This window comes from Monomorium pharaonis, chromosome 6, assembly GCF_013373865.1.
Source record: "Monomorium pharaonis isolate MP-MQ-018 chromosome 6, ASM1337386v2, whole genome shotgun sequence".
NCBI lineage: Eukaryota > Metazoa > Arthropoda > Insecta > Hymenoptera > Formicidae > Monomorium > Monomorium pharaonis.
This window is the reverse complement of record NC_050472.1, coordinates 22,518,771-22,543,871: the sequence shown is the minus strand read 5'-3', so window position 1 is coordinate 22,543,871 and position 25,101 is coordinate 22,518,771. Positions and strand designations below refer to the sequence as shown.

Here is a 25,101-nt window from a genome sequence, read left to right as displayed (position 1 = left end):
TGTTAATTTTTACAAAATTGATTAAGTATTTTTAAAACGTGATATGTCAAATATTATTCGCGATGCAAAACTATTATAATGAATTATAAATTAGAGTTTTTATCATTATAAGATATTGATAATACACTAAAAAAAAGTTAATTTGACTAAATTTTTCAACTTGATTAAATTTCTTCAGTTCAAGTATTTATGCATTTAATTATACATAAAATACTTGAACTTCAATTTAACTATTTATATATTTAACTAAAATACATAAATAGTTGAATTAAAGAAATTTAATCAAGTTGAAAAATTTAGTCAAATTAACAACTTTTTTTTCTCAGTGTACAGATAATACTATTATTATCTTAGATCTCTTTTAATAAATTCCTTTCCATGCATACGGTTATAATAATATATTTAAAACATATTTTATATATAAAGCTTAAAGTCGGTCTAACGTGCAAACGATGATCGCGATTGAGAAACTCTCTGGTAATTTTCTATATACTAGTAAAACTAAAAGCTGTACAATTTTAACTCCGGAATTTGATACTCAAGTATATGAAATTTGTGTGCCTTTAAAGTTTCAAACGGATAAAATTTATCAGAGACATAATTTCCGGCGTGATAGCACGAACGTCGTCACCAACGCTTTTAATTAGGGATCACGCCCTTGAAACGGTTATGCGAACTAGAGCTGAATTTACCCTGCGGAGAATATGTAAAAGGAATATATATATATATATATATATATATTTGTACAAGACTACAGCTTGTCTCGGGTCTTTTGTATAAAACAATGTGCAAATCGATATAAATAATAAAATTGAATAAACTTGCGAAACCATAAACTAATATAACAAAAAAATTCAAATTTTAATTCGAAAAATTTTTTATATTATTCCAGACTGTTTTATAAATCCCAATTTGTTAAAATTGCGATAAAAGACTTATAGCATTTCTCACAAAAAATTAAATGCCTATTATAAATATGTGCAATTTACACAATAAATATATAAAATTGTATATATTGTTTTAGAATAACAAGCAACTTAATGACAATTTGCATCAAATTTTCGGCTTCATTATGCGCACCGTAATGAGCGAATGCAATGCACCGTAATATATTGCGATGTGTACGATTTCGCTAACCATTTGCAGTCAGCCTGCGTATCTTAATGCGTTCTGTCCATGAATACATATGCCAGCATGTGGCGTAGATAAGATGACGGCTGCATAAACCCTCCAATAATCGCGCAAATTTCCGAGACCGGGTGGCTTTGTGTATAATTCGCCAATGTTACGTCTCGCGCCTACCTGTCAAGACGATCTCAGTTACGTTAATGCTCCGTTAGAGCATAATAATTCGGTTTCGGATTAACATTTCACCCGTATATTACTCACATAATTCGCACTCGACAATTTCTACGTAAGAGAATATTTATAAAAATGACAAACATTTTAGAGTCACATTGTATGTGTTAAAATATCTTAATAATAAAAAATAAAATATAGAAATATGGTATTTATTGCCGTATATAGTATAAAAAAATTATAAGCATAATATTGCTGTAGTTAGAAATTCGTAAGCCAAAACATTTTACATGTATTTTATAGATTATCTTATAATCGGAAAGTATGAAATCTATCAATATATTAATATTTTTTTTCCAAAAATACTACCAAAAAACATTTATTGGATTGACATAAAAACGGAGTAAAAATCTAATACATGGAACTGGAAAATCTGGATATATTAGAAAATATGTTAATAACTTATTAAATTCATATTCTGCGAATAAAATCCTCTTAAATAAGATTTTGATTTGTGCAAAATTGTTAAAGCATATATAACTCTAGAGAGTGAACGATTACTGCAGTGGAAGATTCGGTAAGTGTAACGGTAAATCTAGTTAAATAAACTGGAGCACTGACCGAAAATGTCAACATTGTGATTTGACTCTGACTTCCTAACTTGTTCACGTGCGAAAATCGACGAAGATAAATAAGTATGAAGAGAATATCAAACAGGTACAAACGAAATTGTTGAAAGAAAAGGGCGTGACAATTTGGGAGGCGAAGCGTTAGATGTTATTGCTCAAGCAATATCTCAAACAGATATTTTACAGTATAACGATAAATACAAAAAATTATTTTTAATTTAAAAAAATTTGAAAAACTTTTCTTCTCTTTTTCAATCTCAATCGAGAGCAATTGCTTCCGAGATAATTACCGCAAGGATGCACTCCTAAAGATCAAAATTTTAGTGATAAATGTTTCTTAAACTTATTCAACACTGAAATCCAGAGTTGGAGAATTATCTCACGTTGGAAATAAATTTAGTTTGTGCGCTAACTTCAGAAAATAGAAAATGACTGCTTTAGAATTCGTTGATATATATATCGGATATCTACCAGTTTCTAATAGAAATCAAAGAATTCTAATTCTTTATTATCTATTCTGTTCTCGAGATTTTTCTTAACAAATTGAAACATTAAAATTCAAACATAATAATATACGATTTTGCGAAACACGAGTTCCTTGTTTTTCACTATCAAGGTAAAAATACATAATCTATTCCATCCTATTTCTAAACAATCTGAATCGCAATCGTACATGGTTAGCTGGAAAATCTAATCAATCGCAATAGCTGCGCTGCGTGTTGCTCGTCTTATTTCGACGTCAGACTGCTGTTCCAAAATCCGACAATACGCGCCGGCGAAATGCAACACAGCCCGTCGTATCTGGGTTAATACCAGCAACGAGCTCAATGTCGAACTTTATTAATTTCGAGGAACGCGAAGGTTCGTCATCGAGCGCAGCAACCCATTATAAATGCACCATACATACGTACGTACGTCGTTAACGATTTTCTGTCAATTTTGACGTCAACGGTCTGCATCGATGCGCCGGCTATAGAAGTAATTGTAGATGGTACGAAATCTTCGCCTATCGTTTTAGGAAAGGCAATTAACAAGGATAACATGCGTTTGCTGTTATCGATCGATTTATATGCCGGACGTTGAATTTCGACGGTGTGAATTATACATACGTTGCACACGCACTTTGCCGTGCCCGGAGAGACGAGTATATATACATCGTCTCTGAAATATACACGCGATAGCACACCTGTGTTGCTCGCAGTTTAATTGCATTGTGACCTGTCGGAGTATTGCACCTTCAAACTAACGCGACGAGCGTCTCTGCAAGGACAATCATCATACCTTGTGTACGACTGATTATGCATAAGGAAATTCTAATGTATTCTTGCGTTTTGCTTGAACTTTTAGAATTCCGTTTGTCCTGAATACCTTAATTAAAACGAAGGGGAGACCGTTCTGGCAAGTCGGTTGAAATTTCTGCCGAATAATTTACCTTCGACTGCGGTTTATCGGAGGCGCGTATATTTTGCACACACAATTGCACGAGCGGCAGAACTGATTCGAGATACGGTATGATAATCAAACTGTTTGTCAAGTGATAACTCTTAACAATAACACTGAGTCCCGAGTTTCTCTATTTTACATATTAATAAAACTTTAAAAATTACATTTATGTAAACTAAATTTTAATTATTCGAATATATATTCTTGTAATTTTAAATATTTTAAGAATATAATTTTGCATAAATTAAAAATTAAAATTTTCAAATCATCTAATGTTGAAAAAAATAATGGAAACCTATGAGTTTCTTAAATATACCAAAATAAACACCTTGTACAAATTGAGAATTGAAAAATTCGTAATAAATATGTAATGTAAAAACAGACGAACTAATACTAACGTTGTGCTCTCAGATGTATTACCGCAATCATAGTTTTTAGTTTCTTATTTTGTAAGATGGATAAAACTAAAAAAAAATAAAATTTTTATCTTCTAAACATATTTAGCGGAAATTAATCCTGTTAGGAAAAAATAGACGAAAAAACCACTATTCTTGGAAAGAAATGTTATTATCCTATTTCCATCTTATCAGTAACTCTTCCCCCAATTAACTTCTCCTATCTTACTAATGTAAGTAGTTCACTTTAGAGAGCACATTTTGCATCCCTTTGGCGCTCCGGGTTCCTAAAATCCATTCTACATTCGTATTGATTTAATAATTAAACGGCTACCTGTTTAAATCCACACTTGGTAAGTTTCAAAACATTTTACGTTCTTTCATGTTGTTTCATATATTCCAATTTTTCAGATATCGAACTGGGTCATATATCTTTTTTTTTATGTACAGATCACTATAATCGGTTTAGCCATTTAATCGGAACGAACGATACACCGCATACACGCATTTGTACGCATTGCATGACCTTTTATGTACACGACACGTGGAAATCCGAACACTATTTTTGATACCACAAATAGAATTTTGGAGATAACTACCTTTTTTTACTTTTCGTGAACCTAAATACACGAGGCAGAGGTCGACCGTACATGAAAATTGAATATCAACGAGAAATTGTTCGTTGTTATCATCATTATAGTATATACATGTATAAAACTTGAACAAAAACCTTAAAAAATGTGTGAGTAAATTTAGAATCACAATCGCTTGATTATTGTTCTTTTTTTTCTCTCGAAAACTCATTTGTTTCTAGATATATACATTTTTTGTTAAATAACAATCTATATATAAGACGTCACAAACATCAATGTAACGACGCGTCAGCAACTAATCGAGTCATCCGCTCCTATCGATTAAGCCATATTCAATATCGGTTAACGTTCGCGGCACCATCCATATCGTTAATGACCCCGAGGGATAGTAATGACTACCCCTGATATCGATTAATCATTTAGTGAATGATTAAAGGATCCAGTATTGTAAAACTTAGAAGTTGAATTGTCACGTACAATATGTTCGACAGAGAAAGTAAATCAGTCAATAAGCATAAAAAAAGGCAGTTTCCTTCGAAGAACATTCTATTATTGATGCAAAACAAGCCAAATAAAAAATTAATTTGTTACGCGATGAAGATTGTAACTTGAAATAGCATTTTTAATTTTACTTTACGAAAGTTTCGTCTTCTTCGTTTAACACGTTACCGCAAGTTTTATAACACAGAATTTAATATATTCTTAACCAGAAGACGAGGATAAAGTCTTCTGTGTATATATATATTTTTTTTTCATGGGTGTGCGTTATACTATAATGTCGATATTACATGCGAAATTATTAAATCGAATCAAGCGTAACATTTCACATAAATAAAGAGTGTTAATTTAACGTTTGACGTAAATTTGAATTGTAAAAGTGAAATTTTGCCTTTTAGAATATTTACTGCGATACTTCGTGCCACGTTTACCGTGGATGTTATAAGGATAAGTATCCAGACACCCCCTATTCAGCCTGATGTATAGGGTTAAATATTTACTGAAAAGTAATGAGGCACCGAGGTATCATAGCGGAAGTTGTGAAGTAGACGTGGCAGGTCGATGTGATGAAAAGGTGAAAAGTTTCGCAGTCTTTACGTCTCCGGCTTTTCACGTGACAGTTGGGACGCATAAGGTGTATGCGTACATACAACCGCCAAAAGCGATTGAAGGAACGGATGAAAGAACGGAAAAGAAAAACAGAAGAAAGCCTGTGTGGCAAGCATAACACTTACGCAGAGTGGAGCGAAGTGTTCTGAAGCTACTTTCGTCCTGTACGATGCTAATGTATTCTATTGAAGACGACGACAGACAGACTGGTAACCCAACAACAGCCCTCTGCCGTGTTTTGAATAATGAACGAACTCTGCGCCATCGCACTCATCGATTTACTATCCGCTCGCCGCAGTCAAATTGTCCTGGCCGCTTATTTAAAATGCTAAAGAAGCGCCGCCGGCCTCGGACAAACGGCGAATTCGCATTTGTTGAGCGGGGGGGATTTATACATCTGGTTCACGTCATAAATCTTCCGAGGGAAATGAAAAGCGTCGCGTCGCGCCGCGTCGCGCCGCATCGCGTCGCCACCGAGATATCCGTCTGAGAATTGAAATGGTTGCGGGCGTTGCCGGCGTCAGCCCTTCTCTAGTCTGAACACGATAACTGCTCTGCGATACCGAATCATTCATATCGCGCGCCACCTTCTATTTGCCGCGGCTGTAAAAGAAAAAGAGTGAAAATTTGTATGGTGCATTTACGGAAGCCGGCTCTTTCCGCGAGATGATGATTTTTAATGCGACGGTGACGGGACACTTTATCTGAGTTACCAAGATGTGTCAAGTCGCTGAATGGAACAACGTCGCTTTGTACGGCCGCGATTAAGATGAACACGCTCATTATTGTAGTCACATGTACGCGAGTTATCGGCATTATAAGGCCTATGGAGAGAATGCGTCATCGCGCGGTTGCACAATGTTACTGCGTTATAAACGCGAAGGCTGCTTTTCCATTGTCGGGAATAGAAAATGCGCGCTGTAGTCACTCGCGCACACGGCGAGACATGCGACTGAAATATAAATTTCGCGCTTCCACTGCGTCGTAACAGTCGTACAGTAATAATGCCTTAACGCAGGTGCGATCTATTTTTTTGATGATCTATATGACGCACGTAAATTTATGATTTCCGTCGAGATGTCATATAAATCGACGAATATAGCGTGGGCCGTGTGACGCATCGACGGTTATGTCTATTCGATACTCCCTTCGGTATGCATTGAGCGTTTTGCAATATGATGGCAGCAAGAGCAGCGTACTTTACAGCGTAAAGATATTTTGTTATATTATTTATTCAACGTGTCTAGCATCTTTTAAGTTATTTGCAAATCAAGCGCTTTAGTACGTACACGTATACATGTGCGCACGTAAGTTTAAAAAAAAATTCTTTAATAAATCTTTCTCGACTTTAAAGCAAATAGACCAAAGTAAAAGTGAGACTGATGTAAAAACAGTCTTTTACGACGAAGAAAATGGAAGTGGAAAGAGGAATATAAAACCTAAGTTTCTAAGAACCACCATTTGCATCCCTAATGTTTTGACTTACGGAACTATCGATCATAACGTTCATATTTTGTGCCGATGTCATTAAATTGATTTCCACGACAATAACAAAGTAGTTTTCATAACCGAGATAGAATGCACGGCATAAAGGTCGCTATTTAAAATATATGTATATCGATTATGGAAATATGAGTTTCGGATTCCTGACAAACGAATGCCGCTGGTGCGGCAAATGCATTAACCAAATTGTGCATTCTCGAAAGGCATTCATTGCAGAAGGAAATACAGACAACGAAAAAAATACAACGAATCGCTATAATTGCGTGCCCATTGCACCGAGCGTCGCAACTTACGCTACACCGTAGAAATATAACAATGCCTTAATTCTTACTGTCACGATTTACAAAAACAATTCTGGAAATATTACATATTATATTTTCATTCCTTTGAAATATAAAATTCTTACATAAGAATATCTTGCGTTCGAATATAAGTCATTACACCTACACCGCCGTAATGACAGTAAAGTTACAATAAAGCAACGCATAGTTTTCTCAGATTGAATTTAAACATCGATTTCCTCTTCTGACCTTTACTTTTCCAATACATATCTGACCCAATTTTTTAAATGTGCGTTTTTTAATGTCGCTATCGGCATCTAAGGATAAAATTTTCTACGTTTTAACAGCTTTCAAATTTCTTACAAAGCTGAGCTATCGATTATTGTGTCAAGAAAAACTTGAAAATCTATTTTTTAATTTCAAAGTATAACTAAAAAATTTTTTCTTATTATTCATTCAAATATTTTAAACAACAATATATATCTACAATATCGTACAGTAAAAATTTAACAATTATCATAATACTTTTATTTTATATACATATATGTATGTATATCTATAATAAAAGTATTATGACATTTAAGTAATATTATTTATAATATTTAGAATATATATATTAAAAATATTATAATCGTTAAATTTTCAATTTAAAATATTGACAAAGTTATTGTACAAAATTCTTTCCTCTCTATGTAAAATTAATAAAAATAAAATAAATATATAAATCACTTCTTAAAAAAAAAAGAAAACCGTCTTATAAATTGTTATAAAATAATTTTAATTACAAACATTAATATTTGTAAATTATATTATGTAAAAAACGCATAAAATAGAGTACTATATGGATGCAAATAGAATGTTGTGAAAAATATAAATCTGTTAAAAATAATTGAAATAATTTTCACAAATAGTGTTTATCTGAAAACTAATTATTTATGCGTATGCAGTAACAAATAGAAAAGAAGATGGCTGCTGAATTGCAATTTAGAATTCTATTTGTACCATGACAAGAGAACAATCTTCCAGTAGAAGGATCTCGTTTACCTTCAAACTGCATTGAAGTTCGAAGGATATTCTATTGTTCGATGGAACATCGTCTGGTGTGTACGGAAACAGTTAGTACGTTTAGACAATAATTAGTCCTCAAGGGAAAACTACGATGGACGAAGGCAAGTGCTTAATTGCTGCCTTCGGTACCCCTGGCCGTGAAGATAGATGCACCGTTTAGTGGTGGCATAACGAGAAAGTGAGATAGAAGGAAAAGGTAGAATCTCATTGACCCTACACGTTTACCCATTCTGTTCAATCCCTTCACGCCGCAGCGTACGTTTACATAATGAACGAGATTACAATCTAACACGAGTGGGCGGAACACTTCCGAAAAGAGATTATCTAACGTACGTTAGCCAAGTAATTAGTTGAAATAAACTGACGGACAAGTAACTTTTCTCGTTATGACATTTAGCAAGTTAAATCCATTTGCGGTAGTAGAGAAAAATATTTGCAGTAATGTTATATATGACGTACATATGAAACGTGAAACTCATAACATTGAGAAAAATATTATAAAATATTATAAATAAAAACGCTATGACAATTAATGGTCTTCAACTTCATCGTAATAAAAGTTTATTATATATGTACATTTAAAATAATATATAGGAGTTAACAAAATTTCCTACATAACTACAATACAACTATATACAGATGTAGAAACCAGTAACCTTTTATTCAGAAACAAGAGATTAAACAGAAGCCAACTACAAACCAAAATCATAGTTTCAGTGGAATATATTGAAGACTAGTTGCCACTATTGAATTCAAAGTAGGATTAATTTCTGTGTTATAACAACCGTAATTCAATGACAAGCGTATTAAAATTGTTATAGATACTATCATTCTTGTGATATTAATCACACTTTCATGTATCTTCGATTAAAATATCAGAGAGAATAAATTTAGAAAATAATATTAAGATATAAAAATTTTTCAAAAAAAAAATTTGTTTTTAATTAAAATCAAATTTAAATAATAAATTTGATTTCTCTCAGTTATTTAAATCAAATATATTTTCTTTGTTCGTCAAAAAAATTTTGTTTAATCTTCATATCTTGATACTATTTCCTAATTTATTATCTCTGATATTTCATCGAAGATACATGAAAGTGTGATTAATATATAAAACACACATATACATATGTTTAAAATATACACAGGAATTCAATTTCTGCCATAAGTAAGAAGTTCATAAATTAAGCTCTATATCTGTAGCAAAAGTCTATTTCATATTTCTTATTCCGGCTGAAGAAATCTAGAGAGTGACGACTTTCGACAGTTCCGATACAGGAACTTATTCAAGAACAGAACGAGCATATTTCAAATAGTCAAAATAGATTTTACTCACGGTTCCACGCATAAAGTGTCAGAAGTTATGCAGTCACGTACGAAATGGAACAAATCGAATTTTCTGTGAATGGTTCACATGAGAGACCTTACTCTTTTAAAAGATTATGCATTTTCCACGAAACATATCTGTTATAATACATGTACCTTTAAAATTCTTCAGATATTTATGTCTATGTAATTAAAAAACGTTTATATATATATTATATATAAAACCGCATATATATACTTGATAAAAAGAGAAAGGAAAAATTCCACATCATCTTCATATAGTATAATTTCATACATTACTCTCTAAATTACAATCAGTAAAAAATCACTGAAATCAGTAAAAATACAGATTTCAGTGGTATACTTATAACTTGTCAATCAGTGAAATAAATACACTGATCTTTCAGTGATTATACACTAATTCTGAAGTAAAAATTACTAAAAGTCCGTGAATACTCACTAATTATCACAGTTATAAGTATACCACTGCAAATTAGTGAAAATACACTGATTACAATTTAGAGAGTAGAAGTATTAGATTTCTTTTAAGGGTCATATTTTTGCTAAAAAAGCTCGTGCTCTACATCAGAAGATAATAATCTCATGATATTTACTCGTATGTGAACAAACAAGCACTTCGTTATCCCACAGGTACGAAAATACTAAAACGTACGAGAACGTAAGATAAACATACTGTAAATATTGCAGGTTACTTTATATGTAAATTTGAATGCAATTTTATAGCGAATAATTCGAAAAATATCTTAAATGATCTTAAATACATCTTAAATAATCATGTTAAATTTTTAAGATAAACAAAATGTAAAATTTTATTTTAATCCCTATCTCTCATATTTCATTACTGTCTCTCGTACAAATTCGTGAAGTAGAACACACACAATTTTTTTATACACCGGTAATCACAGGAAATACAAAATCGCAACATCAAGTAAAATTTCCAGACACAAACTTCTTCAAAGTCAGTGCGCCATACGTCCCGAGTCTTCGAAGCAAACGTTCAGAAATTCGGCGCATGAAAAGTTTTTAAATCGAATATACGAACGCACCGCTCGCGCTTTCTTATCGTATAAGAGCCGCGAGAAGAGAAAAGTTCCGGAAACGGGGAAGCATTATCGAGGCATCGGCGAGTAATGCCTGAAAGTTGATACTTCCAGCGCTTGAAGACCGAAATTCGTAGGTGAATCCGCGAAGAGATTTTCGTTTCACGCTTTACCAAGATCGTCATCTTGCGCCCGCGAATATGGCGAACTTTCGCGAGCATACGATGCATATTTAAATTGATCCCGGATATATTCGCAGTATAATGTGAGGACATTTCAGCATACAATACGTTCAAAGATTTCTTTATGATACAAAATGTGTGCAAGAATAACAACGGACGCTTACGCAGAAGAATGTCGGCCATCGATCAGACATTCATCTAAAAAAAAGTAGCTAACGACCCGCAAGGATAAATTATCCTATGGATAATTATATCTATTGCATAAAGGTGAATATTTTATAGAAATGCTATCTTTTCGTTTATTAATGAATCCGTTATTTGAGTGTAAAATATTTTTAAAGAAACTAAGAGAGAGTTGAATATGTACCGGTAGCCAAAATCATACATCAGTATTTTATTTTTTTACTTATATTTTTTACTTATTTTTTACTTAATATAAATCACATTTATTGAAAAAAATGTAAGCAAATAATATAGGCAAAAATTTAACAAGTTTTATATTATTTTGTATGCTGATAATACTTTAAAAAATGTTAATTTTTAATCAATTCATGCTGATAATAATGTAATCATGCAATTTTATACTAAATTTATATGTGCTCATAAAAAAGATTTATTATAAAATATTTTAAAATTATTATAAAGATTAAATTGATAATTATAATATCGGGAATTTAATATTTAGGAGGCTTACAAGTATGATTAAAGTTATTATTAATTAGTTGCTTAAATTGTACCCTAAAATTTTATACTAAATTAATTGTTATTCGTAAAAGATCCAACATTGTAGAAATCTTAAGCTATAATTTTCAGCGTTTATTTGCGTATAAATCAATACCAAATAGAAATATAATAAAAAAATAACTTAAATGGAAAACGCATTTGGCAATTTTCTCCTATATTAAATTATTATGTCCTACAAAATGATGTTTCATGTAAATAATATATCAATGTAAGATTTTTCTTTTTTTCTGGAAGAATTACACATGCTAAAAGTGTGGAACAGTCTGTCATAAAGAAAACATACTACGAAAAAGATAAATGAAATGAATTGTTGCGAGGTGTAGCATGCTCGTAAATCAAACAACGGTCCCCTGATGGATCGCCTTTGGCGACCTTTATATTCTTTTTTTATTTCTCGTATCTCTCTTTCTTTCCCATCAGCGAAATCTGGTTTGCACAGTTTGCCATAATCCAACCCTTTTCGCGACGATAATTCGTATCGTGAAATACGGCCTGTCATATGTCATTGGATTTGAAGATTGTAAAATATTTCATATATTTTGAAATCTCTGTCTATTCTATTCACCATTGTAAGATAATAATTACGTCAAATGAAAAATATGTCTTCGTAGCGTGAAGCACGTACTGTGTCATAACTAAAAACACAACGAGAAACATAAACGATTTGCCGTATGAACCAAGCTTTATTCTAAATGCGCAAGTAAATCGAATTTAAAAACTGTTAAAACATAACAGAAGAGAAAGAGAGATGTCTGTCCACTGGAAATTAAAAACTATTTTATGCAATACGCGCTTTGTTTCTCTAACGACACCATTTACCGTAACAGAGTGTGCTAACCTGGGTATAAAATGTTAGTTCGTGTCAAATACTGCGACAATCGTCGCACATCGTATCAGCGAAATCGGAACCTGAAATGTTATCACGTTTTGATGCGGAGATATGCGTTTGAAACGAATGCGGCTTTAGATCACAATGCTCGATACTATCCGTGAACGTGAGGATCGCTCTACGTAATAATTCGATATACGTATTTGCTCAATATCATAAAAGAAGCGCATAGCGATAATAACCGTCATGCCAGATAGAGAGAAGTAACGTCGACGTCTGGGATCGCCGTTTTTGGTACGAAAGGCACGTAAACCACGCGACATTGTAAAAGACCCAGGCATGGTGACGACAGTTGCCAGTGTCTCCGTCGGTCCGGGTTGGGAAAGCGCGAGGAATGGCATAAAGAAAAACGGCGAGACGCGGTGCAGAGCATGCTTGATGGGTCGGAGGAAGGCTTGATAAATTGGGTTTCTCGCGATTACGGTTAGACGACGTAGCGTCGCTCAGTAGGATCCGCGAGACTAAGAATCCCTCGGTTCCCACCGATCTTCACGTTGGGGGCGTGAGAAATTTTCGCGCCATTCTGTGCTGGGAATTCTTGACGTATCTCATTTGGTTAAAGCATGATGATGGAGAATTTGTCTAACGTTATGTCGCAATTTGCGTACATAAAGATAAAGTGTAACGTAGACAAAACGTACATTTCTGAGTAGCATATTTAGCATTGAGAATCCAGAATTGTACGTTTCAAAGTAATAGAATTTCGAATTAGAAATTTGTAGCAATAATGGTATTTTAATGTAAACGTAAATATCGCTTTTGTAGAAGATAATACAATAGAAAACCAAAATGGGATTATCGCTTAATCATCCAAACCGCGAGAGAGTAATGAAGAATTATTTTCGAATTAAATACACTGCCATCCAATTGCGGCAGCTACAACTGATAGAATTTACAACGTCAACTGAAGCGTTGTTCTGTAAAATGATTAATATTTTACACACCGACAGATATATAATATAAAAATTAAATAGATAATATAGTTGATACATATGAGTGAGGTATTACAAATTTAAAATGACCGAAAAATTAACATTTCATCCAATAATAAAAATCGTCGACTAAATGTTCCAATTTATTTCGAAATAATATTGTCAGAGCATAAATCGTTTCTCACCAAAGAAGTATGTCGATTTTCATTCATTCATAATTTAAGAATAATTAGCACTTTAACAATCTTGTTACCAAAAATATACGTTTCATAAATTAAGAAAAGACAATTTGCATAAATATAGGAACTTATTTTACAATAATGCTGAATAAATATATCATACGTATTACGTAACGCTTGTGATCAAAACCGTATGATACTGCAATAAGAATGAAGACATTTATAGTAAGTACAGTGATATGTCCATATGTGATTTTATCAAATGATCAAATATATGTGCGTAAGCACGGACTAATGTCCACTGAAGTAAGCTTGCACATCGTGTTTTGGACCGTTTCTAACGCTGCAATGGCACGGAACGTAGTTTAGAATCTATATTCTACGACCGATCTAACTAACCATGTTGTGGTCGTATTCGCAGCTGCGATCTGCAGATGCGAGTACCACAGTTACATAGTAATCTCATTTACAAATTCGTCAAAGGAATAGCTCGGAGATATGGAGCTACATCTATTATTATCTATCTTGCACGTGTAATACATGATGCAATCGATTCCGTATTACTATCTCATAGATAATGACTTCCGACCCATTCATTAAGCCTCGATATCACGTTTCAAATTCCGATGAAAAGCTCTAACTACAATAGAAATTAAAATATTGCGACATATGAGTTTCCCTATCTAATATGAAATCAGACTCTGCAGTAAAATATAACAAATCACATTTATATAATATTAACAAAAAACGCAAGTGCGAACTTCTGTTCTAAAAATTTCTGTTCTGTTTCATTCATTTTTACGGAAATGAAATAAAATACACGGAATTAAACAAAAATAAGCTAAAAAACAAAAGTTGAACACACTTTGAGCTTTATTCATTTTCCATTGCAGTATTCCAAAACAATGAGACCGGCATTGTATCTTTTTTTTCATTCGAGGCTCTGCAAATTAGCTCATAAATATTGGAAGGTACGCCGAAGAATTCAATGCGCAGCAGAGATTACGAGATTCTTCCATTTCGCACAATTTTCAAAAAATATTCTGGCGTACAGCACATCGTGCGTGGCATATATTGGCGACATTAATTCTCCCGTGTCGAGCGAACTGGCTTGCCAAACGAATAGTTGTGTGCGTTTTTCCTACTATTTTTACGTGCAAACGTGCGATACATTCTGAGAGCAATCTCAATCTAGACGCGACTGCGGATCGCACTTTATACACCATGGTCCAAACAAGCGCGATGCATTTTTCTTATGGAATAAACGCCACGGAATAAACTTGTAGTACGCGCTCACGTGAAATTTCAGTGAGAAAGCTAGCGCGATAATGCGAGAGAAAATTTCCGGTTGTCATGTATAATGGAATTAGGTTCACGCCCGATAGTCATCCCCGGTATATTACAGCATCAGAATAAAATGTAGGGCTCGATTCTCTCGCGTTCTCGTTATCGTTCGTATGCACAGAGAGAAAAATTCAACGGTTGTCTGTGAAAATTCCATAAAATTCGAGAACATGTTCATCCAGCGTGCATTTAATTCGAAGAAAATCTTTCGTTTTGAAATTATGTTACTACAAAGGTGAACTATTTGATTCCCGGAAAGTTATACGGCTTAGGTTATTCAAGGAATTAGAATATCCGCTTTTCGTATTAAGCGTACCTAAATCCTTGCATTAAGCTTCAGCCTGGAAGGACTAATGTTTACTAAAACACTTTGTGAACTTAGGTTGACAATGAACGGTAAGTAGATTTGCCTGAAACTTTATGACAAGATGGTTTTAGAGTCGAATATGTTGCGCTTAAATGCAATTTCGACAAAAAGTGTATAAAAGAACTTCATATAACTGTTTAATTTATGTATATTTGCTTAATATGCTCAGAATGTAAACATCCATTTATAAAATTAAATTCACATTCATTATTCACATACTAATTCTCTTTCAATTTTCACTCACAAAATATGTACAATCTGAGAAATATGCAAAATATTAAAATTATTACTTAATAAAATATACAGATATTTATACCTTGTATATTTTATTACATAATAATTAGAATAATTCATTAAAATAATTTAAATTTAAACAAACGTAGTTGTGTATTAATAATGCTGTGAGAGTAAGATTGTTCAATTTAATTAAAATCTATAGCATCCAATATCAATTAGAATGAAAATGCTGCCATTCTATCGCAGAATAAATTTTCGATATTTTCTTATTTTAATTTTCAAAATAGTTATTACAACAAAATTAAAATAATATACAATAAATCACGCACAGAAAGTAAATATTTGAAATTTACTAAATGTTCATGTTGCACTAAATATTATATTAATGTCCATATATATATAAATTAAAATTACATTAAATTAATTTATATATCATATATTAATTTATATAATCAGCAGTTAGAAAAATTGTGGAAAGCAACTTTTTAAATCACGTTCCTATCTATCTGATAGATTTTCCTTGTTCTTCAAACATTATTAATGGACCTACATCGTTCTTATTCATTATGAAACCGCACGTGGAGATCCTGCGGATTATACCATCTATGTCTATCGGTCCATTTAAATATGTGGATATAAATATAAATCGCGCAATCCCAATAACGAACGAAGAAACGAACAATAGTATCGTCCTCATCTCACTCAGACAATAGGCGACATGTTGCGGATACGCGAGTGCACGCTTTACCTGTGAATGGGAGTGATACTCGGTGCCGGCGCCGTTTGGGAATCTGAACCGGAAGGGACTGTGTACGGGACAGTTGATGCGAAACGGGCTTTCCGCGGGCAGTCTGGGTGGCGGTGGATGAGTATGCGGGCCAAAAATCACGCAGTCCATGGGCATAGGTCGGCCGGGGGCGTGATCGAGGGATCTGCAGGAATAGTTCATAGGCGGTCGTACGGATGGATGGTCGACCGGCGGTCTACCCGGATGCTGCGCTTCGTGCTGCCGATGCTCCAGCCGCGATACGTGCTCCGTTGATCGACAGCCGTGCTCGTGAGGCCTTCCGAAGTGATGATGATCGTGAACGTAACTAGCGTGATCTTTTAGCCGGCAGGGATGTTCTATGGCACGGATCATACGGCCGCGGTCCATACTGCCGCTCCCTATACTGCCCGGTGACATCGAGGACGGAGCGACGGGATGATCTACGACCGATCGCGGTTGCTCCGTGCGGATTTGCTCCATCGACCTGCTCATTCCTTCCATCGGTCGCATGGATTGATGATGTTCGACGGAGGCACGCATCGGTTCGGACGGCGGCTGACGTATGATGGAGTCGATCGATCGCATCGACTCCATCGATCTCATCGCCTCGGTCGAGCGCATGCCGTGCTCAAACGGACGCATCGGTGAGGGATCGGTCGATCTACACGGCCTGTCCCAACATCGCGGTATCGTCGCCGCGCCGCTGCCTCCGCCGAGCACTCCGCCACCACCGCCACCGCCACCGCCACCGCCACCGTGACCTTGAGGTACCCAACCGCCCGCGTACGGATGATCCATTGCCGTTGCGAGCCGCCGCTAGTGCACCCGTACTCAGGGTTCTCGCAGCCGCATGGCCCTATCCGGTGCCATGATCCGCTCTTATCCGTCGTCGCGTTGTCACGCACTGTCACTCGCGAGGATTAACGCGCGTTGTCGCTGGCGCGTCACGACGCGTCACGTCGCACGCCTTCGAGAAACGCGCTCCAGATTGGCGAACGAGCGAACGAGCACAGAGAAGACACCGTGATCCGAGATCCGCGGCGACGTACAGACACACACACAAAAAAAAATAGGCACACCAACAGAATCGCGTGGAAGAGCACGCGAGGGTGACTGTCGGATAGGAGAGACGCGAACGAAGAACGAGGCCGAAAGACAGGGCCGCGTTTGTAAAACAGAAAATCATGAACGAAAATCGAGAAACGTGAAATGAAAGTGAAATATCGGCTATCCAACAGTTTCCTCGCGAACTAGGAAACAGTTCGAACGATGTAGAAACCCGTGCGCGAGTGCGGCAGCGACGGAAAACCGACGCATCGCGATGCCGCGCTCCCCAACACTGAACCTCGTAGCCTCGACTGCCGCGCAGTCCCTCCACGCAAACCAGCCGACCGACCCACTATCCTCGACAGCCACCCTCACTCCTCTTCCCACCCGCCACCTAGTCATCCCTCCCACACGTATACCCTTCTATACCCCCGGCCGCGTGTCTCATCCGCCAGCATCACCAACCCCTCAGCGGCAACGCGGCTCTCCTTCATCCCTCAGGACCGCAATGTTCGCCCACCGCCTACGGTTCAACTCTCCTCCCTTATCCTCGATCCAACTCACAACCGCAGTTTCCCCTTTCTTCTCTTCTTCACGAGGTGCCGCTTCTAATCTTCTACTCTCGCTTTTCATCCCTCTTCTCTCTTACTGTCTCCCCAACTTGCATCTTTGCCGCGAGCAATCATCGAATTTGTCGATTATCGTTTATCATCCTTTCCTCTCACTTTCCTTAAAACTCACCCCCGCTGCTCTTATATCCGATCTCATTCGAGTGCCACTCTTTCGCTTCTGAATGTCCGTTTCTTCTCTTTCTCTCTCGTTTTTATTCTCTCATACGTTTATGTCGTTGTGGTGTATTTATTAAACTATTCTTTTCAAAAATTAGAAATGATTGATTCTTTCTTAATTTCTTTCGTCTCATCTGAATGCCAATTCCTTTATAATTTGAGGAAGCCAACTGAAACAGGTCAGGGAAAACATCGAAAGTTCGATGCGTTGCATAGGAAAGGAAAGGCCGGTGTGCATGATTGGAGACCGAATATCGGGTCCTAGCATACGTCCCATACACCAAAGGCGCGTGAATGAAAAACGGTCGATCGATTCCTTCACGAGTAGGTGGCTCTCCTGACGCTACGTTTCATTCCCGTACACACTATCCCCAATTCCCGTGTCGTTCAAGCGTTAGATAGATGCTCTCTTAAAGCTATTAATTACACGTAAGCTTTCACGTCGCAGTGCAATTCACTACCCCGCCCCCCTACCCTTTATCCTCAACTTAAATTACTACTGACAAATCTTATTGAATGTTGACACAAAGTAAATTTATTTGAGCAAAACAATTATTAAGATCTAAAATATCTAAAATTTAAAATTATTAGCAACAGTAATGGTATTGAATAACAAAGGATATAATTTATAGAGAAAGAAATGATTGATTTAATATCAAATTAAGTTTTCCAAATTCAGAATCCGTGGTTCCTATGTGAATAATATATTGAAGTAGAGCCTTTTCCCCCCCGATCGAATGGTATTCCCTAGAGTCAGTAAACTGTATGAATAAATATTTTACAAGAATACACAAGGGAGAAATGCGAGTGCGTACTGATGTACGCAAGTGAGCAATAAACAGGCAGAGTACTCTATATCGTATTATTTTTAAATAACAAATTCAGTGTTCAATTTAAAATTAGTTTTTACGTAGCCGCTATGTTGAAAAGAATCATTATTTATAACACATTTCCATCATTTTTGTTATTAGTAAGTTTCATACACATGTACAAAAATAAAAATTCTCGATTAAAGATAAAATAAATTCTGAATCGATCAAGAAAACTGTCATTAAAAATGATGCAGTATCGGAAATTTTATCATAGTGACTATTTTAAAAACGTAAATAAGAAGAAAATATTAAAAATTCTCTAGAGTAGCTGACAATACTGCTAATATGATAATGTTCCCGTTTTAATTGATATCATCAGGTAATATAAATTTTAGTTAAATTAAACAATCTTTCTTTTCAACGCGTAATTACTACGTAGCGAATCTTTTACTATGTGTATTCGATACAAATCAACGTGCCTCTTGTAAAACTTCTACGATGATTGAATAGTTAAGCTTGTAAAAAAAATTCAATCTATATTGATATAACTCAACTACGCACAATAAAAAAAATTTCTATTGACATGCACAATACAATATTGAATTGTCAAATTATATACCATTTGGAGATCTAAAAAATCAAAAGTTGAAACAATATTCAAACACAACACACACACACACGCACGCACACACATATATATGTATATATTTATATATTTAATTCAGCACGACAGTTACAACTAGAACACAGTTAATTTTTCTGTATAAAGAAAACTAATATATTGTGCGAAATCTTGACTTTCATTACATTATAAATTATTTATATGTCAATCATTTCCAAAAAAATCATTACAATACTAGACACATAATTATAATAAAGTGTGTTTAAAAAATATAAAAAATTTGCACTATAAGCAAAATTTAAGAATAATCTCAATAAATTTAAGAATAATCTCAATAAATTTAAGAATAATCTTTGTAATTATCATATTTTATACATTATTTTGGTTAGATAATGTAATGAAGCTATTTGAGTCACTCCTTTTTTAAATTAAAATGATGCAAGTCAAATTTCTAGCTGCAAGCTAAACAAGCATTCGCCATTACATCATGCATCCTGAATAATTCATCGTTTGACGCCAGCAGTGTAACCCTTGAATGTATTCTGTTATCATTTAGCAACGATGCTAATTTTCTATGCACACACCTCTTACCTCCAAAATAATCACTTTCAATACACTCTAAATTTTTGCATTATTCGAAGGGTTATTATCGTCGATTACACATACGTAATGTTTCCAAATTACTTCAAAATAGTACATAAAAATATTTTTTATTAAATTTTTTTTAAATTATACTAACTGGTATTTAAAAATCTATTCATATACTGTATATTAAATTCAAAGTTTATTAAAATTTTATACTTGGACATGACAATGATTCTTGCATCTCGTTCACGTTTCTCAGCAAAAACATGACACGCTAACCTACATTCCAAGGCTGACCTATATCTCTATATGTGTATATTCAAAAAAAACCGTAGTGTCACTAGATCTTCCGCATTCTCATATAATAATCGATATCGTCAAGAAGTTCAAAACATTTACACAGTATTATCATGTTAGATATCAATTACAGAATATTATCTAAATTATTGTCTTCACAACAAATAGTAATTCATATTAATAAAAATTTCATTTTTGAATAGCATGTCTAACATACAATTAAATTATTTAATGTCATTTAGATAAAATGCTTTGCCAATAAGCGAGAAATTTTACATGAGAATTTTTGTGACCACGCGTTTATTAACAATTCGCAACATAAATAATTGAAAAGATTCGATAAGCCATATTCGCATGTGACACATTGAACAGAAATTGTGGCATTTACTGATAACGTATAACGTCAATAGTTATGTCATATCAATAAAATCGTGTTAAATATAAATAATCTATAAAGCAAATTTGCAAACATCAGACGTATATTCCTATTAATTTCTAAGAGAATCTATGAAATGTTACTACGTCCTGCTCAAATGCGCATATCGATCATTGATAATGTATTCGTATTGGCATCGAACACTGAAATTGGTAATCTTCTGCGTAATTAATATTTTGTATACTAATTCAGTCCCTCAGAAAGCACCCTAATTTAGCTTAATGATATGCTATTTTCTAAAAGATCCTGTTACTAATTGCGTTCAAGTATGTATGGTCACTTACTTAAAGCGTCCTTGTCCTATTTACGAGACCTTTGTGTAATTTGTAGAATAAAGAGACTTGCCAAAGTTTAGCTTTATTGCTTATAAAATTTATATTCTCCATGAGAAAAGCAAATTTGACATTGATATGCGTATGCATAATTTCTTATTATAATACGAAAAATATTCGTGATAAAATCATTTCTTGATCAACGTTTTAAATATAGTACTTATTCGTGTGATTCATTTCCTATTTATAGTTGTTGATGCAAACAACAAATCAAAAGGCCTGAGATAATCAAGCATTTTCGTTCAAATAATCCTGTTACAGTACAACATAGATAATACAAAGCGTTCTAGGTCAGACCGCGATTCAAGAGCGTACAGCAGTAAAACCGTGTTTGAGTCGAACCACGCTCGCAAAGTCAACTGCGTCGCATATGTTAAAGCTGTAATTACTCGGTAATCATATTAACAAATAACCATTATACTAATTAATTAACATATTTAGAAGAAAGTAAATTATTCATGCTAAAAATTTCAATTTTTTTCCAATTGCACAAATTTGAATTGTACATTTATATGCTATATTTCAAAATACAATAAAAAGTAGTTTTGTATAATACTTTCATTAAATAATTGCTTCAGATTAACTCGTGTTAATGTATATCCAATGATAAGGACGCAAGCTGATGAATTACAAATGTCATTAGTATTCCCCGCGCAATCGATTCCTTGGTCATCGCTATTTGAATAGATAAAATCTACACGTATTATTTGTATTTCATTTATCGTAACGTCAACGTTCGATATGAGTATCACACTCTTATGCATTTGTTCTTTTCACAGCAATTTCTTTCTAAGGGAACATGTAACCTTTTTTTTATAACGTAGATAATACTTTATTTTAAACATAGGTACAAATGCTTTTTCTGATAAAAACTGACACATAATATCAGCTAATATTCATGCTTATCCAGACATAGAATCATGCAATATACTGAGTAGCTCGCACTCTATTCGATTATTTTCAATCCTCTTATCTAGGATTCGCTTTAAGCCTTTGCAAAATCCATAATTATCTATATAGAGATGCATTAAAATTGTTTTTTTAATGTAGTATGACTAAGTATGACAAAACGTATTTGTACCATGTAATTATTATTACAAGCAATGTAAGTAATATACAATAAATTTATACAACATAAGTAAACAATAATTTAATTAAAAAATGTATACTATATAGAATTTAATTCTTTTTTATTAAAATGCATGAAAATACAAAAATAATATAATAAAAATAAAACAACTTTTTAAAATAACATATCATAACTTCGTATAAAGTTCTCAATAATTGCTAATAAATAATTTCAGTATTATGACAGCATGTGTGTTCATGTTATTACAATGAAAAAATAAACGTGCTAAATAATTAAATAATATTAATTAATTAAATGGCTATTCGTGAATATAAGCACTGAAACGAGTTGATTTACTTCGCAAACAACTAAACGCGGTCAGACACCGAACATGGTTTTACTACTGAACGTTGTTAGGTCACGGTCTGACCTAGCGCGCTTTAATCACTTTCTATTCTGCACTGTACTGCAAAAGGGTCTTTTCAACAATAATGCATAATTATCTTAGATCTAGGATATTGTCTAGAGACACTACTTTGTGGTTACGAAAAAATGGGAAAAAAACTTATAAAAGCATGAATGCACGGAAATTAAGAAATTCATAACTTTAAATCAACTTACACATTATTCCATAATATTCTATAGGAAAGAATAAAGTACAGCAGTTGAATTTTAAAAGACCATAGCTCGCTTTATCAGAACCAGTGTCTTCAAAATTGCGCGCAATACTAGTAAATTATATTTAAGTAGCTCTTAATAATATTAATCCTTCGTGAGGGTCGTGATAGATAGGCTTTCAAAAAAAGATCTCTCGTAAATACTATCTCATAATTGTCCCTAACATTTTCTATTCCGTGGAGAAGTTATATATTACTCTCTTTCTTATTCACAAAACGTTTCTTGTGTTAGCATGATTTTATATGCTTTTATACAAAAATAACGTTTCTTTCCCTTGATACATCTGCCTACCTATATTTCTTATAGTACACACCATAAAATGTTAATATGTACCTTGTGTGGTTAGTAGAGTCATACATCAAAATTTCCATAAACGAATACCTAACGTCGGAATCATTCTCGTCGCAAATACATAGCCATAGATCTTTATAACACGCGTCCGACATTTTCCGCCTCGTATTTTCCGGTGAATGATCTCTCTATCAAAGTAATGCAACAAATTGGGTTAGCGGATGCACATATGTTCCAAGTTATCCCAGCATGACGCAAAATATTGGGAATCTTCTATAGAAGATGAAGTGTGATGACATGCATTCTTTGAAATTGTTCGGTCGATACTTATTTACAAATTTTCACAGTAAATTTTTATATAAAAAATAAAAAATTAACCTGTTTCCTAAAATGTAATTCGATCTTTGCAAATTATCTTCATTATTTGCAAATAATATTCTACAGCTTCTTTTTACATGTTTTACTTATAAAAAGTTGAGTAAATAAAACAAATAATAAATAGAACATTTACTTTCACGAAATATAGGCATTAAATAACTATCAATTTTCTTTAACATGAAAAATGTTTATATTAATTCAAAAATAAAGTTGCTAGAAAATTAAATAAGTCATTTGTAAAACGCAAATACGGAATTAAAGAAAGTAAAATATGCGCGGTCAATTCATTACCTTCCGCGTTAAAACTTCAGAACTACTGCAGAGAATATTTATTACAGATCTTTATTTTTCTCGAACTCTGGCAATGTTTTTACGAATACAACTCTTCGGCTAAACTATTTTACATTAAATTGAAAAAACTTCTCATATTAAGTAGTTTAAAAAGAATAAATTTTCATTAATAAAATAATAATTATAAGCTTACGATGTCACACAAAACTGACAGCATGAAAAATCAAGGCAAATTTTAATTAACAATTTCACCTGAATAATTCTCCTGTCTCTCATTATGTCACCTATCTCTGATGCAGAATATATACGCAATCAAATACACATTAAATATCTAACGAACCGAACGATTTTCAATTTATCTTTATGATTTATATAGTATCGTGACGTCAGCTATATGAACAAAAATAATACTTTTTATTCGGACAAGGAAATTAAGAAATTAGTCACTATTCAAATAATTCAAATTGTCTAAAGTCTAAATAATAACTGTGGCTGACCAAAGCTGCATTTTCTAATAATTTGTGTGTATGTGTGTGTGTATATATTATTATATCATACAATACAGCAATAGTTTTTGCTAAATAATAATAATATTAGTGCTTTTTAAACAATTTCTTATATATACATATATAACTTATTCCAAATTATTTTCTCTTCTAAATTTTTATCGATAAGTGGAGAATTTCTGAAAATCTAAAAAACTAACAAGTATTTTTTTACAATAACCAAAAAAACTAATTCAGTATTACTTTACTTAAATATGCCATTCGCCAATTTTGATATCAATATATTACAGTTCAAGTATTTAAAAGCATATCTTCAACAGATATATTATTAGTTATTTTTATCCACTTTGCAAAAGCCAGATATTTGGAACAAAGTTACAATAATAAAAAAAAAGTTTCGATTTTAATTTCTATATATGAATTTGCCTTTCGTCGACGAATCTTTAAATAACTCGTTACTATGCGCGAAAGATTTATTTTTCCAGTCTAGTAACACCAATCAATCGTTTCAAGCTCTGTTAGACACATGGAAGGTTGTATTTACAGAAACTTCAGGAAACTTTTAAAAAGTATATCCGCGTTGTACAACCATTATATTAAAGTTAAAAATATGATGACATA

The 25,101-nt window shown here is 33.6% G+C and overlaps 1 protein-coding gene across 11 annotated transcripts in view; it reads right to left on the bottom strand.

Moving 5' to 3' along the window:
- The window catches only part of LOC105833113 (peripheral plasma membrane protein CASK), a 189,865-nt gene that overhangs the window by 103,766 nt on the left and 60,998 nt on the right, over positions 1 to 25,101 (bottom strand). Inside the window, exon 1 of one of the 11 annotated variants that reach the window (XM_012674574.3) lies at positions 16,328 to 17,736. The exons of the other annotated variants lie outside the window; for them this stretch is intronic. Coding sequence (XP_012530028.1) covers positions 16,328 to 17,146 — 819 coding nt within the window. The 5' untranslated portion in view covers positions 17,147 to 17,736. Of the gene's footprint in view, positions 1 to 16,327; positions 17,737 to 25,101 lie in introns of those variants that run through there. 11 annotated transcript variants of the gene reach the window in all.